The sequence below is a fragment of the Planococcus citri genome, chromosome 1 (assembly GCF_950023065.1).
Source record: "Planococcus citri chromosome 1, ihPlaCitr1.1, whole genome shotgun sequence".
In the NCBI taxonomy this organism is placed as follows: domain Eukaryota; kingdom Metazoa; phylum Arthropoda; class Insecta; order Hemiptera; family Pseudococcidae; genus Planococcus; species Planococcus citri.
Window position 1 is genome coordinate 86,382,287 of NC_088677.1, and position 18,364 is coordinate 86,400,650.

An 18,364-nucleotide genomic window follows, 5' to 3' on the forward strand; every position below is an offset into this window, starting at 1 on the left:
GTCAATTAAGCTGTACGAATAGTCGATTATCAATAATTGAGCATCGCTGATCACGACAAGCTCGTTAGTTTCAGTTGATCGAGCTTTTTTCCACCTCAAAGTTCAACTTTTATGAAAAAAAGCTTCATTTCGGAGGAAACTTTCAGCTTTTTGCAGGAACCAACACCGGAAACGAATTCGCAGTACCCAAAAACCCCCCTATTCGTCCAGTTCGTACAACCTAAAAAGCTCTCTAAAGCTCACAAAATTGATTCGAAAGTTCAAGTATTAGGAGTATCGAACCTCCTAATATCCCATATTCTCCTAATGAAATTGGTCTCATTTAGCATCTTTTATTATCAAATACGGTCAAAATTGAAAAATTTCTGTTTTTTCAAAATTGAGCTTTTTAGTCGAGTGAAATCCAAATAGCCTGTACGAATAGTCGATTATTACTAATTCGGCATCGCTGATCACGTTAAGCTCGTTTATTTTAGTCGATCGAGCTTTCTTCTACCTGAAAGCTCAATTTTTATGAAAAAAGCTTCATTTCGGAGGAAACTTTGAGCTTTTTGCAAGAACCAACACCGGAATCGAATTCGCCGTACCCAAAAACCCCCCTATTCGTGCAGTTCGTACAGCCTAAAAAGCTCCTTAAAGCTTGCAAAATTGTTTCGAAAGTTCAAGTATTAGGAGTATCGAACCTCCTAATATCTCATATTCTCCTAATGAAATTGTTCTCATTGCGCATCTCTTATACTCAAAAATGATCAAAATTTGAAAAATTATGTTATTTCAAAATTGAGCTTTTTAGTCGAATGAAAGCCAAATAGGCTGTACGAATAGTCGATTATCACCAATCGAGCATCGCTGATCACGTCAAGCTCGTTAGTTTCAGTCGATCGAGCTTCCTTCTACCTGAAAGCTCAACTTTTTCGAAAACAAGCGTCATACACAGAAAAAAAATATGTCATAATATGCGTATGAAAGCGAATTTATTACACGAATCGAACATCTTACGAAATAAACGCGCTTCAAAAAAGTAACAATTTCCAACTTAACCTGTGCAAATAAGTAACTTAAAAAACAATGATAAAATAAACAACTTGTTCACTGTTCGGCTAAGAAGAAGGAAACAATAATTGATAAAACAAAACAATACACAATTCACATAACACATTCCTTATATGCACGAGAAATTACAGGTAAAACGAAATAAATTCGATAGTAAAAAAATAAAGAAGTAAAACCACAAACTAAAAAAATAGTATACATTTCAGTCGCCATAATAAAAAGCACTTCAATTTAATCTACTTTCTAAGCATAGCTTTAAAAAAAAAAAAAAAAATAGTATTAAAAAGTAAAAGTAGGTAGTATAGAATAGGTAATAAATACTGCAGGTAAAAACCAATACTGAGAAAGAAAACTGGTAATTAGGTAAATTAAATCACATCGAAGGAAAAAAAAAAGAAAGAAAGAGGAAGCGTTTCGTATAAGTATTTAAAATACAAGAGTTTTCAACTCGATCGAGGTATTAAGTAGCCAAAATACTCTTTTCGTAAAAATTTAAATGCAAAATTAATACTGCTCATTTTATCTAATTAAAGAAAATGTTGGTAGATATTTCAACGAATGTTCCAGCATAGTCGAGTGAAATCGTATATTTCTCGTCTTTTCACTAAAAAAAAAGGTGCTTGGAAGATGATCTTCGTTTCTTTAAAAAAAAGAGAGAAAAAAAGTTCAATGAACTTTCCGAATGTCTTAGGCAAAATAATCACACTCGATTACACCGGAACACACACACATAAGCCATCTACCAAACAACTACTCACATTCAATGCGAATTAAAAAAAGAAAAAAAAATATATAACAAACACTTAGAAAAAAATATAACTTGACAAATTGATATTGCACTTAAATAACCACGTAAAAATATCCTATTCTGGAATTTTTCACTCTTTCACAGAGGAAGAAAAAAAAAATTAACTAATAGTAAAATTACAAATTCGTTTTTGTTCAAATATTCGTTACACGATTTACGTTTTTTTTTTGTTCTCTTTAGAAATACGTAAAAAAAATAAAGAAACTCGCGGAATTACTCGCAGCCCAAAATTTGGCAAAGAATACAAAATAAAGAAAAAAATCTTACTGGAAAGATTAATACATAAAAAGTTACATGAGCAACACGAATAAATACAGGAGGAAGTACTGCGTGTGGACCTTTGTTCGTCGTTGTCAGAAAAAATTTGGTTAAAAGCGAAAAAAACCTACTCGTCGAAAATTTTTTCAAAAGCGTCGCGCTCAAAAGGGATACAAAATGATACAAAAAATACTTGAAAAACGAATACAAAATTAAGCTTCTAAGTTTCAGCATCACTAAGTGTTTCCTTTTAGTGTTGTGTTGGGTCGTCCATGTACTCGTATGTTGTAACGATTTTACAAAATAAGACAGCTCTCCTTTACATATCTGGTTCTTTACACTTCGCCGCTGTGAAAACAAATGCAAAATATCATCATTAGAAGAAAATCAGATCATTGAGTATGCAAGAAGGGAAATTTATCGGTTTTCGAGGAGAAAAAATGAGCAAAAACGAATCGATAGACAATTACCTGGGGAAATGTCATGTAAGGCAGTGTTTCTGATAATTCGTCCATCGAGCATCATCCGACTCGTGAGTCAAGTACCGACATCCGAATTGATTTTCTAAATCACGAAGATCACGCCACGTTTGGTAATCCTGAAAGAAAGAAAAAAAAAACAGGTAAATATAAAATCATTCGATTTTTCATCTAGCTTAAAAAATATATCGAGAGATATTGCTTACTTGGAGCCAAACATGAGCCAATGATTTATCCACAGTGTATCTTTTACGTTTCTTTACTTGTAATAAATTATTTATCAGGTCGATAGCTGTGAAAAAAACCACAAAAGTTGAAAAGTAAGTTGATTGATAATTGTTAAAATTACTGAAAAAAAAAAAAAAAAAAAATTAAAAATGGAATGCTTACCATCATCCGAAATATCCTTCCAAGGATGAGGAGGATACATGAACGCAGCATTTTGAATTTGTTCGTTGATGTCTTCATCTTCATTGAACGGAAAGGTACCACTAAGGCTGACGTAGATTATGACGCCCACACTCCACATATCCAACGATCGATTGTATCCTTTGTTTCTCAGTACCTCAGGTGCTGCAAAATTTTTTTTTAAAATTGTAAATTAACCACATGAACCTGAAGAGAGGAGACGAGGGAATGAACATAGAAATTTTCAATAAATATTAGCGTTAGATTCCAGCAACAAAACAAATTTTGAAAACCAAAAAAAAAAATTAATAGATACGAAAAAACCAAAGGGAAGTAAGTAAAAGAAAAAAATCTTGTGCAGCGCGCAAAATCAACCGACTTTTTCCTAAATTACCGGCAATTTACCAAAAATTACCAGTAATTTACCAAAAATTACCAGTAATTTACCAAAAATTACCAGTAATTTACCAAAAATTACCAGTAATTTACCAAAAATTACCAGTAATTTACCAAAAATTACCAGTTATTTACCAGTAATTACCAGTTATTTACCAGTAATTACCAGTAATTTACCAGTAATTACCAGTAATTTACCAAAAATTACCAGTAATTTACCAAAAATTACCAGTAATTTACCAAAAAATTACCAGTAATTTACCAAAAAAAATGATAATTTGCCGAAAATTACCGGTAATTTACTTTTTGTAATTTACCAAAAATTACCAGTAATTTACCATTACCAAAAATTACCAGTAATTTACCATTACCAAAAATTACCAGTAATTTACCATTACCAAAAATTACCAGTAATTTACCACTACCAAAAATTACCGAAGATTTACCAAAAATTACCAGTAATTTACCAATAAAGTAATAATTGATAATTTACCAAAAATTACCAATAATTTATTTTTTGTTATTTACCGAAAATTATTGGTAATTTACCAAAAACTTTTAGTAATTCACCAAAACTTATCAGTAATTCACCAAAAACTATTGGTAATTTACCAATAATTACTGGTACTTTACCAAAAAATACCAGTAATTTATATCAAAAAAATTATCGAATCGAAAGTTCGAAACCAAAACAAAAACCGAAAAAAACTTGGAAACTGAATACCGTGAAACGTCTCAACAAAATACAAAGAAAACCGAAAACCGAATTAAAAAAACAACAAAAGATAAATTTCAAAACCAAAAAACAAAAAAAAAACGTAAAAACGAAATCAAGACCAAAAAAAAATATTGAAAACTAAAACCAAACAAAACTGAAAACTAGAGACCATGAAAAACATTTCAAAAAAATCTGAAATCTGAAAACCAAAACATTGAAATTCAAAAACCAAAAACGAAAAAAAAATGAAAAATGTACCAGAAAAAACACAATTTAAAAAAATTGAATAACATACGCCAATAGCAGAAAACAAACGTAGAGAAACAAAAAAGAAAATCAAAAAACTGGATGAAAACAAAACTAAAATATCTGAAAGCAAGGATTAAAAACAAACCAAAAAAAAAAAGAAAATTGACAATGGAAAACCTACAAACAAAAGCAAAAAACTGTACCAAAAAGTAGCGGTAATTTACCAAAATTAAATAATTTTGAAAAACTATTACCTAACATGACTAGTCATTCACCAAAAACTACTGGTAGTTTACCAATTTCACCAAAAATTACTGGTGATTTACCAAAATTAACAAGTAATTTTGAAAAAATTATCATCACTACAAATCATTTACCGGTTTTACCAAAAATTACTGGTAATTTACTGAAATTAACCAGTAATCTAAAAAAATATTGCCTAAAATTACCGGTCATTTACCATAAACTATTGGTGATTTACCAAAAAATACCGGTAATTTATTTTTTAAAAATTATCAAAAGTTACTGGTAATTTACCAAAAATTACCAGTACCTTATTCACCAAAAATAACTAATAATTTATCAATTAATAAAAAATTACCAGTAAAATGATCTGCAATTTACCAAAATTTACCAGTAATTTATCAAAAATTTACCGGTAATTTACCAAAATTTACCAGTACTTCAACAAAAATTTACCAAAAATTACCAAAATTTACCAGTAATTTACCAACAATATCCACTAATTTAACAAAAATGACCAGTAACTTACTTTAAAAAATTATCAAAAGTTACTGGTAATTTACCGAAAATTATACATTTTTTACCAAAAACGACAATTTACCAAAATTTACTGGTAATTTACCAATAATTTACCAACAATATCCATTAATTTACCAAAAATGACCAGTAATTTACTTTAAAGAATTATCAAAAGTTACCAGTAAGTTACCAAAAATTACCATGAAAAAGCTTTTTAAAAGAAATCAAAACCAAGCTCAAAAAACATGCATCAACAATCCTTGAGAAAGTGGGACAGACAGAAGGTCTCATGAAGCCAGAATGCAAGGGTCAATGACTTTGAGAGGTCAGACAGACAGGTCAATGACCTTGACAAAGCCGGACAGGCAGACAAACGACATTGAAAAACTAGACAGACGGGTCAATGACCTAAAAATGCAAGACACAGAACCATCGTCCTTGAGAAGCTAGACAAAAAGGTCAACGACTTTGACAGACCAGCCAGACAGGTAGGCAGGTCAATGACCTAAGGAGACTAGGCAGTCAGGTAGACAACCTTTAGAAGCCAGACATACAGATCAATAACCTCAATAGGCCATAACAGACGGGTCAATGACCTGAAGAGACTGAACATGCAGACATTCAACCTTGGGAAGCCAGACAGGAAGACAGACCTCTTTGAAGAGCCAGATACAGTCAAACCTGGATAAGTGGAATCGCAAGGGAAACGGATTTTTTCCCACTTACATAGGTTTTCCACTAAAGTAGGTTTCACTTATAGAGGTTGAACAAATTGGAATTCCAGTTATGGAGGTTTTCGTTTCCCTACCACTTCCCCATCTAAATCTATGTTAAAGTCTTATATAAGTGGAATTGTATTCTGAGTAGCAGGACCTCTGGAACTGAGATGTTGCTTTCGTTTTACCTCTATAAGTGAAATTCCCCTCCTTCTTACCTCGTTAACTGGAACGAATTCCACTTCTGGAGGTGCTGTTATGATAAATGTTTCAGTTATAGAGGTAAGAAGGAAAAGAATTTCACTTATAGAGGTAAAACGAAAGCAACATTTCAGTTCCAGAAGTTCTGCTACTCAAAACAAAATTCCACTTACATAGGTTCTGTTTCCATTTAAAGAGGTGACTTTAACATGGGTTTACATAGGGAAGTGCTAGGGAAACGAATTTTATTCCACTTATAGAGGTTTTCCACTTACATGGGTTCCACTTATCCAAGTTTGACTGTAAATAGTTCAATGTCCTCAAGATGCCAGAAAGGAAGATAGACGACCTTGAGAAGACACTTAGATAAACCAAAAGTTGATGATTTTTTTCAGTTTACAAAACATGATTTGAACGAAATGAATCAGAAAATGGCAAAAAAAACACAGGAATGAAAACTAGCAAATGAAAATCAAAAAACAGAAAAACAGAATAGAAAATTCAAAAAGAATTATAAAACTTCACAATTCAAACAGGAAATGAAAATGGAAAAATCGAAAAACAAAATCCCTAAAACATCCGTTTTCAAACCAGTAGAAAATGTAAAAAAACAAAAATGGCAGAAAAAATTCAAAATTAAATTTCAGAAAAACAAAAAACTAACTGAAAAGAATGAATATTAAAACTAAAAATAGAAAACCCCACAAAATACATAAAATTGAAAAAAAACCTATAACAATAACTGATAAATATGAAAAATCCAAACTAAAAAAATCTACAGGTATTTCAATTACTTACCCAAGTAGGCTGGTGTTCCTACGACCGATCTTCTAAAAGATTTTTCTCCAATTATCCGAGCAAATCCAAAATCGCACAACTTGACTTGAGGAAAATCCGAATCCGAGCTCAGTAAAACGTTCTCCGGCTTCAAATCACAATGAACGATATTCTTACTATGTAAATGTTTCAGAGCGATTAAAATCTGCGAAGAAAAAACCAAAACATTAACTCCTCAATTTCATGGACTCTGCATTTGGCAGGCAAATGTTCAGAATAAAACTCACTTGGGTGATTAGAAATTTGGTAATTCTCTCTGGTAATCTGCCTTTTTCGCTTGATAATATCATCTCTAACATATCGCCTTTTAGTTTCTCCATAACGACAAAGATACGTTCTTCGTTTTCAAACATACGCTCGAGGTTCACAACACCAGGATGCGATAAATTCTGCAAAATGGCTACTTCGTTTTTCAGCTGAGCTTCTTGTTTGGTTGGAAAACGTAATTTGTCGATGACCTTGATGGCTACTTGTCTTTTGGTCTTACGATCTAACCCTAAATTCCAGAGAATGATCCAATTAGAAACCAGAGAAACTTAATTTTCAAACATTTGCAATAAGAATCACTCACCTCCGTAGACAATACCAAATTGGCCTGATCCTAAAACCTCATCTGGAAATATCTGATACATCAAACTCATATCTGTGATGTTGTCTTCTGATTCTGTAGTTTCTGCAAAAACACACAAGCATGAGACGACATTGCACAAAGTATCACACCAAACCACTACTTGGATGGATTTCCAGACTTTTGTCATTTCATCAAAAAGAAAACTAAAACGATGAAAATTTATAAGTTGTACTCACTCATATTAGAAGGAACTGGCATCAAAGCATGTTTCAACACTGTTTCCCAACTTTTAGCTAGATGAGATCCAATACCACTTTCTGTCGGTGGAAATGCTGGATTATTACCATTTAGACCACCATATAGAGGATCTTCTCCAACAAAATAATGTAAGCTCACGGTTTTAATTTCAAAACAATGCATCACACCTGTAAACAGAATAGCACATATGTATTGGGTAAAACATTAATATTCATAGTAAACACAGGAAGCAATAAACCTTATCACCTATCAACTCACCTGGAATGTACTGAGTCTTGGCAGAATCCACAGACAAGATTTCAGACAATGGTATCTCCCTATAATATTTGGTGCCGGTATCACTTTGGAACAAGGTAATAGATTTCGAATCCAATCTCCAGTAATGTCTTTTCCTCTGCAAAATCCACCAACAAATATATTAATGCTACATAGTTATCACAAGTTACACACAGCATTTAATTTAGCAAAAAATAAAAAACAATCAATTTAGTGAATTAGCAACATTAAAACAAGATAGCCAAACTAAACATCAACTATAGCATTACAGTGTAATCCCACCTGTTTTTCTTTGTTGGTAAAATGAACCATCCAACCTTCTTTGATAACTTTAGATCCGCGTCTTTTGGTGTGCTTCACAGATTGTACAATTCTCATCAAAGGTATATTATTACTGGTGGTACTAATCGAGTTAAACAAAAACAAAACCAAAATACAAACATATAAAAGCGTTAAAATACAAATTGCAAGGTACAAAAATTGGAAAAACAAAATAAAAACCCTGGCGTAAACATACGGAAATGGTGCTCGAATAGATACCATACTACTGTACACATACCTACACTACAATATTGAGAAAAGAAAAATTGTGTGATGTGACGTCAATTACATAAAATGTACATCGACTTAATGTCAGTGATAAGATGTAGTGGGTACTTTTAATGAATCATGAGATACAAATCGTCGTTCACGACCTAATCTTACTGATAAGAACATAAGAAAACAAATAAACCTCTGGTTTGATTTCCTTCTGTCACAATTTCAAGCCTCTCAACCGTTTAAGAATTAATTATCATGAATATTATCCTCAAGCTGTTAGATAGGGTTGAAAAAATTTGTGAACCCTCAAGTTGTAAAATGAACAAGTCAAAAAGCTAGCAGATGGTCATGAAATTGCAATAGAATCATTGGAATTTAAAACATTATCTGGAAATCCAGAAAGGTGGTATCAATAAACCTCTAGGTTTGATTTCCTTCTGTCACAATTTACAGTCTATCAACCGTGTAAGAATTGATATCATGAATATTATCCTCAAGCTATTAGATAGGCTTGAAACAATTTGTGAACCCTCAAGTTGGCAAATGAACAAGTCAAAAAGCCAGCAGATGGTCATGAAATTGCAATGAATCATTAGAGTTTAAAAATATTATCTGGAAATCCAGTAGTGGATATGATCAACTTCAGGGAATGCTGGACAAGGTGCAAGATGCATGTCTAAAAGTGGGACTGAAAGTAAATAAAGGAAGACCAAAACTTTGTGCAATGGGTTTGTAGCTGACAAAAAATGTGCCCAGATGGAGGGCGATGAGATTGAGATGGTTGATGGATTTGTGTACCTTGGCCAAGATAAGACAATGAATAGTGATTTCAACAGAGAAATATCCAGGAGAATAAAACCATCACCGGCCACATATTTGAGGCTATGAGGAATAATCAGAGAGAAGTCAGTACCAATGTGTCTGAGAAGGAAAGTAGCCAATCAATGCATTATCCCACTGGCCTCATATGCTAGCAAGACATGGCCATTGATGAAGAAGCTGGAAGATAGAATTGTCAAGATGCTGAAGGTAAATGGAGGGGGTCAATGCTGGGGATAACACTCCAAGACAAATGGACAGTGGAGAAAATTTGGGAGGCCACAGGGATGACAGACATTATGAAGACAGCCAAGTGGAACAAGTGGTGCTGGTCTGGTCAAGTTGTCACAAGTGGGGATCAGCAATGGGTGGTAAAGACTACTGGGTTGAGACCAAATAGAAAATGGGCAACAGGAAGACATTGACATGATTTTACATGATTGTTGATAGAAAAAAGTTGGAACATTATCCACAAAGGGGTTAATCTAACTACGTTTAAGATAATTGATGAAAAATTGACACTATTTTCAAAAACTATGATGAAAATGCTGATGGTCGTCATTGCTGTCTAAATTTGTATCTACAGTCATGTGCAAGATTTCGATATATCGTAGATACCTTTGCAGACCCATGAGTGATATCAAAATTCAGGTCGTCTTGTCAATTGGAAGTTGATGTCAACTATAAGATCGACAAACACATACACATCTGTGACCATCCAGGAAAAAAGGGACCTAGTCACGAAAAACAAAATTCCGAGAAAAACGCATTCAAAGTTATCAGCGGCGACTATGGCGTTTCAACACAATTTGGTGTGTGGGCATGGGGGGATCGTTTTTTGTTGTTGTTTGGCAACTTGTATACAGTTGAAAAACACACCTTCTTTAGGTGACGCGATAGCTCTGTGGCAAAGTATCTGGATTACCACGCCAGAGGTACGTGGTTCGAATCCCTCATTTGGCAATTTTTCCAATTTTTTTTTTCAATTTCAATTTTTACAAGTTGATTTTCGGCAAAAAATGTAATTTGAATGTTTTTTTGGCTTTTGAAAATGAATAATGAATTTTTGTGCAAAAATTAAATTATTAAAAATGATTGATTTTTAAAATTTTTTTCAAATTCAAAAATGAGCTTGAAGATCTGCCGATCTCAAAATTATCAAAAATTTCTGATGTTTTTAGATGAAGAAATCGAAAAAAAATCATCAAAGTAAAAAAAAAAAGTGTCATGAAGAAGAAAAGTTGAGATTAAGTTGAAAAAATTTTTGTTTTTGAGTTTTTTGCATCAAAATTTTGTGAATGTGCTTGTACAAAATGTTCATTTGAGGTATGATTTAGCAATCTAGGAACTTCAAAAATGGTTTCAATCAATTTTTAAGTGTTTTCAGGTCCCGAATCCAAAAAAAAAGATTTTTTGAAAAAGTGATGCTAAGGTCCCTTTTTTCCTGAATGGTCACATCTACAAAATTTTGATATTGTATAGTTACTTTTGACAATCTAATAATTGTCATCAACTTTGGCATCAGCGAGACGACCTGCATTTCAATATCGATTATAGGGTCTACAAAAATATCTACAAAATGTCGTTATGAGTAGATACTCTTGTAGATCTTGTAATCGACATCAGCCATCTGGTTAATATTGATGAAGAAGTTTATGTCGATTACAAGAGATCTATAAAATATTTTTAGAAATTTCGAAGTGTTGCTGACTCATTTGTCGATTTCACACAACAGTGGCAATGGTCTAGTGGTTAAAGAATGTGACAGAAGTGTGTGGCAACCTAGGTTTGATCACCACTCAGGGCAACTTTTTTTCTTTCAACACATTTTTTTAGGGTGAAATATTTTTGAGAATAATTTTACTTGAATCAAAAAAAGTGTTTTGGGGACATTTCGCACATTTTTAATCAAAATTTGCTTCTTTCAGACTCAAAAATATGACACCAATGTCGAGACCTTGTCGAGACAAAAAATGAAGGGAGAAGACAGTTGATTTTTACATCAACTTCTCACTCCTCATTTAACGACATTGGTGTCAACAAATGTCCTGTCAACAAGTGACGGATTAGAGATCTCGTCTTTTCCATCAACTTTGGTATTGCTTGTGCTACGCGGGTAATGGACAAACATTTCAACGTAAAAAAAAAACATTGAAGTAGAAGCTGACTTTTTGGATGCAGAATCCAGGAAACCTTCTGCTCATGCACCAAATGTGATGTTTATAGTGTTGTGATTGGTCTGGCGCCCCATTTAACACAACCAGCCACACAACCAAGACTAGTAAACGCTACTGTAAAGTGGCACATGCGAGGAATGTTTTTTGGATTCCGCATCCAAAAAGTTGGCTTCATATACCCCGGTTTGAAATATTTGTCCATTACATATGGTCGACGCGGGAAGACCAAAATGGAGATGGGAAGATGAGATATGTACATGTGACGGAGAATGGTGGAATACAGCCCAGGACTAGAGCTCCTGGAAGGAAGTTGGGGAGGCCTTTATCCAGCAGTGGATTGAGAAAAAAAGGCTGAAAAGACGGAAGAAGAAAAAGAAGAAGAAAGATCGACTGTTCAAAGAGTTGAAGTGGGTAGAGACGAGAATGAGTTGTAAAGATAAGACACAAAGTAGCAGACTGATCACAAAACATTGGGTGGTACCCTGCGCCTCAGCATTTCTGGCTGTGAAGAGATTTTTCCTCAAATGCACTAACAAACCATATACACAAGGTAGTGCATCAGCAAGTGAATTGCTGTAAGTTGAGTGCCCAAATGGACCCTAGGCTCCTTACTAAACAGCACAAATCTCAACAAATACTCAGTTCCCTTGAAATTTTGCAGGGGTTTGTCCAAGAAGGTAATAATTTTCTCAAGAAACTCATGACTGGAGATGAAACCTGGGTTTTCCACAACATGCCAGAGACCAAATGAATGAGCATGCAGTGGAAACACATGACTTCCCTTAGTATTGTCAAAGCAAAGCAGGTGCCAATTCAGAAGAAGCTTATGGCAATGGTATTCTGATTGTACGACTTTAACAAACCTTCATCGAGCAATTCAGAATAAACGACAACAGAAAATTATTGAAAGGAATCCATTTACTCCATAACAACGCTAGACCTCACTCAGCTTGAGAAATGCACTGTGACCTCATCAGTGAGATTGGTTGGAATTAGTCAACTCACTCTACCTACAGTGGTAACTTGGCCTCCAGTGACTACCATGTGTTCCCTAGGCTCAAATCAGACAATGGGCATCAAATTTGAGAATGAGGAAGAGTTGAAAAATTTAATGTGGAACTACATAGCTATATCATCAAGTGGTAATATTCTATGAGGAAGGTATATGTATTATTATGTTAATCTGTAGATTAGATAAATGTTGGTAATGATTGAAAAGTTGAATAAATGTAGGAAAGTGAATTAAAGTCTGCTGAATACAATGGTGTGTTCATTTTTTCTCTACCTCTTCTGGTTTTCTATTAACATGGGAGGGAAATTTACTCATCATACAACCCGTGTGTCAAGGACATAACATGGGAGGGAAATTTACTCATCATACAACCCATGTGTCCAGGACAGACTCTTGGACCAACACATAAATCCCTAATGAAAGTCGATCATACTAAACATTTTCTAGAATCCTGTGATATTTTGGGCACAAAATTAAAGAAAACAAAGAAAATTAACATTGAAGAGTGTTTGGGCCAAGATGATGCATTTTAGAGACATCAAATAAGTTGTGGTTGAAAAGCATAGGTAGTAAAACTCTGGAATTGAGGGTTGCATGATGTGAGATGATCAACTAAGCAGGAGTTGCAAGGCTTCATTGCCTAAGCTCAATGTGTATCATTATACACAGCATAAAATGGACCATGAGCAACCAACACAATGTGAGAGAAAAACAAAATCCAAAGACCCGGTATTTCTGAAAAGCAGTGATGGATATTCCTACTAGTTATGATGTCATAATCTGTACAACAATGTCTATGGTAATTTCCATGACAAGAAACCAGATAGAAAACCAAATCCAGAAACAACCAACAACCTGAAAGAATTGCCCAAAACAAAAACTAGGAGCGGTATTGTCTCAAAACAAAAACTAGATGTGCTATTTTCTCAAAATTGAAACTGTAAACAAATCAAAATATCCATATCTGTTTTGGTATTAAAATTTTGAACTATTTGGATCTTCAACTTTCTTGTTGTGATTTTATATGCATATGTACATCAGTCTATAACCTCACATAAAAATCTATGTAGTACACACCAATAAATGGATTATTATGTAGATAATCTTTTACTCCATTTTTTTTTTTTTTAGGCTGAATGCTGAAATAATGAATAGGTACATGAAACTTTCATCACCCCATGAAGGCCTTCTTGAACATGAAGTTTTGGGAAAAACCCCATTAATGACCAGCAATCCACTATTGAAGAGTCGAGGGGAGGGGGAGAAAGAGAACCACCACAGACCAATGATTCAAGTCGTTTTACTCTTTCCATGATGAAGCAGTTCAAAGCATTCACAACTCAATTTGTTACAATTTAACCCTAATTCTATTTCACCATCTTTCCTTTTTTTCCATTTTCAACAAATCAAATTATAAAACAACTTCCTTACAAGTTCACTACTGCTCCTCTAACTGGAACTGGATCAAAGATGCTATCACATTATCAAACATCAAACAATCTTATAGACTTGGGTTGCAAGTGAGTATAAAATACAGTGCGATAAAACTTGGTTAAAATGATTATTTCTGTTACAGTGGCTTTTTACGCGCTAATAACTGGGAATCACTCTATACTTTTGTTATTTACACATAACGATGTAAAAAAAAAAAAAAACAACACTAAAATGTTACACATCGACGGATGCTGTCATCCAGTGATGCATCATGTCATTAAATAATCATTTAAAATTACCTTATTCGTTTCCTTTGTTCTTCTAAATCATTATCAATTTCGCTGCTTGTGATATCCTGCAAAAAGTCAACATCGAATGAAGCGATTAGACATACATAAATATCAACACAAAGATAAACCAGAAAACAATCATTTTATATACTTACAATAAATGGAGGAGTACCACCATTGGCTAATGTGGCTGTATTTTCAGTATCGTTATTACAACTGGTAGACTGCGAATTAGAGATACTTTCGTTGTCACTGTCTTCATCATCTTTGGATTCTTCCTTATCAGGTTCATTACTATTGGAAGGATCTGACAAATCGCCTAATGAACACAAAAATCAAATCAAAAAAAAAATCACCAATCAGCAATCACAAATGATGATTATTGTAGCCACATGTGGATATATGTATTACCTGCAGGTTCCTTAGGATTTTCTCCACTACAGTCTTTGGGTACTTTATCCATGCATTTCTTATGAACATTGTAATGACAATCTTTGCACTGCAGACCTTGCTTGAAGATACCTTTGAGCAGCTTCTTACAAAATTGGCAAACGGTAGGTCTGGTGTAATTGTGCAAGACGAATGTATGCGGTATCATTACATGGTTTGAACCGTCTTTCTCACTCCAGGTTGTACTACGTGGTAATGGCGAATACTTGATGATTCCTTTGGATGAAAATACCGAGCTGGTCTGTGAACAAAGATATTCAGATGGGAATTAGTTGAATAAGGAAACTGTTTATGAAGCAGCATCTTCCAGAGTTTGAGACTGCAGCAGGTTACTAACCGAATTGGAATCATCTGAGGCAGAAGCCAGAGACGAATTGGAACCAAAATTCGACGGACTTCGAGGCACTTGCAGAGTAGATGACCGACGTCTCTTGCCGATAACTGCCGAAGATCCAGCACAATTGTTCGGTACCTTGACGACACATCTTTTATGGAAATTCAACGAGCATCCTGTGTAACCATAAGTCAAAAACATTTTAGTTCTTTTCAAATTTCAATATTCACCCCAAAGCTGAAGAAAAAAACCACCTACCTTCGCATTTAAGACCTTGCCGGACCAATCCAAACAGCATCTCGCCGCAGAAATCGCAAAACGTGGGAGCCTTGTAGGAATGCACAGATAATGTATGCGGTCGAACTTGAACTTCTTGTACATCTTCTTCGCTGATTATTTGACCTTGGAAGAAAAACAAACCAAATAAATTGGAGCACGTTCTGCATATTATACGTGTACCCATAAAGAACACCGTTTCAGTACAAGACGTATACATATAAGTAAAGGGTCAATTAAAACGTATCAATTAGTATGATTAATAGGTCATAATACGAGGAAACGAAAGGTACGAGTACATCTGACACGCAACAGTTTACATAGTGTATAGTCTCTTCGCTTCACCTTCCCCTAAACTGTGTTTTAGGTAGGTAAGGTACTCGTTGTCTGGAGCATATTAGCCGAATGTACGTAATTTTGTTTCGAATGCCAGCAGTTTGAACACGTCGTCGTGCACCGCTTCACTTGGAAAACCTCTCGAGAGAAGCACGTGTCTAAACTTGAGAATTTTTAACATCGTTTGCTGATCTATAGGTACGATACAAGCGTCATTTTTCTCGCCATTCTGTGTAAACATTTTCTCTTTGCAGAATGCAGAGAAAGGCACGCGACCGAATGTATCAAAGGTTAGGGGAATTGGAATATTATACTCGTACATTCGACTCAATTCTGTGAGTTTGAAATAGACACGCGATTATGGCAAACGACGATGGTATAATACTACGAGTAGCCCGACCCGAAAGTAAATAATCGAATTTTTCGTTCGTTTAATTACACCCTGGACATTTGAATCGTTAAACCGGAGGCAAATATTCAAAGCTCAAAATCGCGTTTTCAAAAGCCATTATAGTGTTCTTGTTGTTTATTTTAGGTATCTAATTCGAAGTTATCTATCCGTATTTACAATGGAGAACAAATTGCAACGATATTCGAACACAAAAAAAATATTTGCTCATTTCAAAATTTGAATAAACTCGAACCAAAAATAAAGCCAGGGATTTCACAAAATTTTTCACAAGTTCTCTAATAGATACTGAAAAAACATCATTATCAAGTTCTCAAGTATTATTACCTGAAAGTACAATCTCGACCAAAACCTCGTCCACAATATCGGAGGCGGCATTTACATAATGGAGAATATTTGGTGATGAGTAATCGTGTCGAAACAGTAGCAAACGATCGCTTAGTCTACTAACACCGTGATCCGGACACTGTAACAGAAAAAAAATTAACGCACATTATTAATTTGCTGATGAATATGTTTTGAGCAAATAATTGATCGTTTGGTACAATACATATCAATTTTATCAAGGTTCGTGAGTCTCAAAGTAGGTCATTTTCGTTAAAAATCAGCAATTTTCATCAAGAATTGGTAATTTTTACCAAAAGTTGGTAATTCTAACCAAGAATTGGTCATTTTAACCAAAAAAAGGTTATTTTCCATGAAATTTGGTAACTTTTACCAAAAATTGATCAATTGTTTATTTTTACTAGAAATTGATCAATTGGTTATTTTTACCAAAAATTGGTCAATTGGTTACTTTTACCAAAAATTAGTAATTCTAACCAAAATAGATAATTTTCCATAAAAATTGGTAGTTTTAAACAAAATGAGTAATTTTTACCAAGAATCAAAAATTGGTAATTCTAACCAAAAAAAGGTAACTATCCAAAAAAATTGGTAATTTTTACCAAAAATTAATCAATTGGTTATTTTTACCAAAAATTGGCCAATTGGTTACTTTTACCAAAAATTAGTAAGTAATTTCAACCAAAAACTGGTAATTTTTCATAAAATTTGGTAATTTAATCCAAAGATTGGTAATTTTTACCAAGAATTGGGCAATTGATCATTTTTATCATAAATTGCACATCTTTACCAAAAATTGGTAATTGTTACCAAAAAAACGGATTTGATAATTTTTACCGAAAATTGTTAAATGTGTTATTTTTACCAAAAATTGATCAAATTGGTCATTTTCACCAAAAATTGATGAATCGGTTATTTTTACCAAAAATTGATCAATTGGTTATTTTTACCAAACATTGATCAAATTAGTTATTTTCACCAAAAATTGATCAATTGGTTATTTTTACCAAAAATTGATCAATTGGTTATTTTTACCAAAAATTGGTCAATTGGTTGCTTTAACCATAAATTAGTAATTTTCCATAAAACTTGTTAGTTTTGAACAAAAATTGGTAATTCTAACCAAAAAAAGGTAACTATCCATAAAATTTGGTAATTTTTACCAAAAATTGATCAATTGATTATTTTTACCAAAAATTAGTAATTTTATCGAAAAAAAGTACATTTTTTAAAATTTGATAATTTTTACCAAAAATTGATCAATTGGTAATTTTTACTAAAAATTGATCAATTGGTAATTTTTACCAAAAATTGGTCAATTGGTTGCTTTAACCAAAAATGAGTAATTCCAACCAAAAAAAGGTAAGTATCCATAAAATTTGGTAATTTTTACCAAAGAGTGATCAATCGATTATTTGTACCAAAAATTGGTCAATTGTTTGATTCAACCAAAAATAGGTAACTTTCCATAAAACTTGATAGTTTTAATCAAAAATTGGTAATTCCAACCAATAAAAGGTAATTAACCATAAAATTTGGTAATTTTTACCAAAAATTGATCAATTGATTATTAATTGTACCAAAAATTGGTCAATTAGTTAATTTAACCAAAAATTAATAATTCTAACCAAAAATAGGTAATTTTTCGTAAAACTTGATAGTTTTAAACAAAAATTGGTAATTTTACCAAGAATCAAAAATTGGTAATTCTAACCAAAAAAAGGTAATTAACCATAAAATTTGGTAATTTTTACCAAAAATTGATCAATTTGATTATTTGTGCCAAAAATTGGTCAATTAGTTGATTTAACCAAAAATTAGTAAGTAATTCTAACCAAAAATAGGTTGTTTTATATAAAACTTGATAGTTTTAAACAAAAATTGGTAATTTTACCAAGAATCAAAAATTGGTAATTCTAACCAAAAAAAGGTAGATAATTATTCATAAAATT

The 18,364-nt window shown here is 33.1% G+C and overlaps 1 protein-coding gene across 2 annotated transcripts in view; it reads right to left on the minus strand.

The window, feature by feature from the left end:
* Window positions 1-957: 957 nt before the first annotated feature.
* Window positions 958-18,364, minus strand: part of PKD (serine/threonine-protein kinase D3) — a 44,522-nt gene continuing 27,115 nt past the window's right edge. For both annotated transcript variants that reach the window (XM_065355477.1, XM_065355485.1), the window contains 16 exons: window positions 16,395-16,533; window positions 15,305-15,448; window positions 15,050-15,222; window positions 14,674-14,953; window positions 14,418-14,581; window positions 14,272-14,327; window positions 8,273-8,393; window positions 7,973-8,108; window positions 7,693-7,881; window positions 7,457-7,558; window positions 7,113-7,381; window positions 6,847-7,030; window positions 2,989-3,171; window positions 2,805-2,890; window positions 2,590-2,717; window positions 958-2,467 (listed from right to left, as the gene is read on the minus strand). In XM_065355477.1, coding sequence (XP_065211549.1) covers window positions 2,601-2,717; window positions 2,805-2,890; window positions 2,989-3,171; window positions 6,847-7,030; window positions 7,113-7,381; window positions 7,457-7,558; window positions 7,693-7,881; window positions 7,973-8,108; window positions 8,273-8,393; window positions 14,272-14,327; window positions 14,418-14,581; window positions 14,674-14,953; window positions 15,050-15,222; window positions 15,305-15,448; window positions 16,395-16,533 — 2,343 coding nt within the window. In that variant the 3' untranslated portion in view covers window positions 958-2,467; window positions 2,590-2,600. The remainder of the gene's footprint in view (window positions 2,468-2,589; window positions 2,718-2,804; window positions 2,891-2,988; window positions 3,172-6,846; window positions 7,031-7,112; window positions 7,382-7,456; window positions 7,559-7,692; window positions 7,882-7,972; window positions 8,109-8,272; window positions 8,394-14,271; window positions 14,328-14,417; window positions 14,582-14,673; window positions 14,954-15,049; window positions 15,223-15,304; window positions 15,449-16,394; window positions 16,534-18,364) is intronic.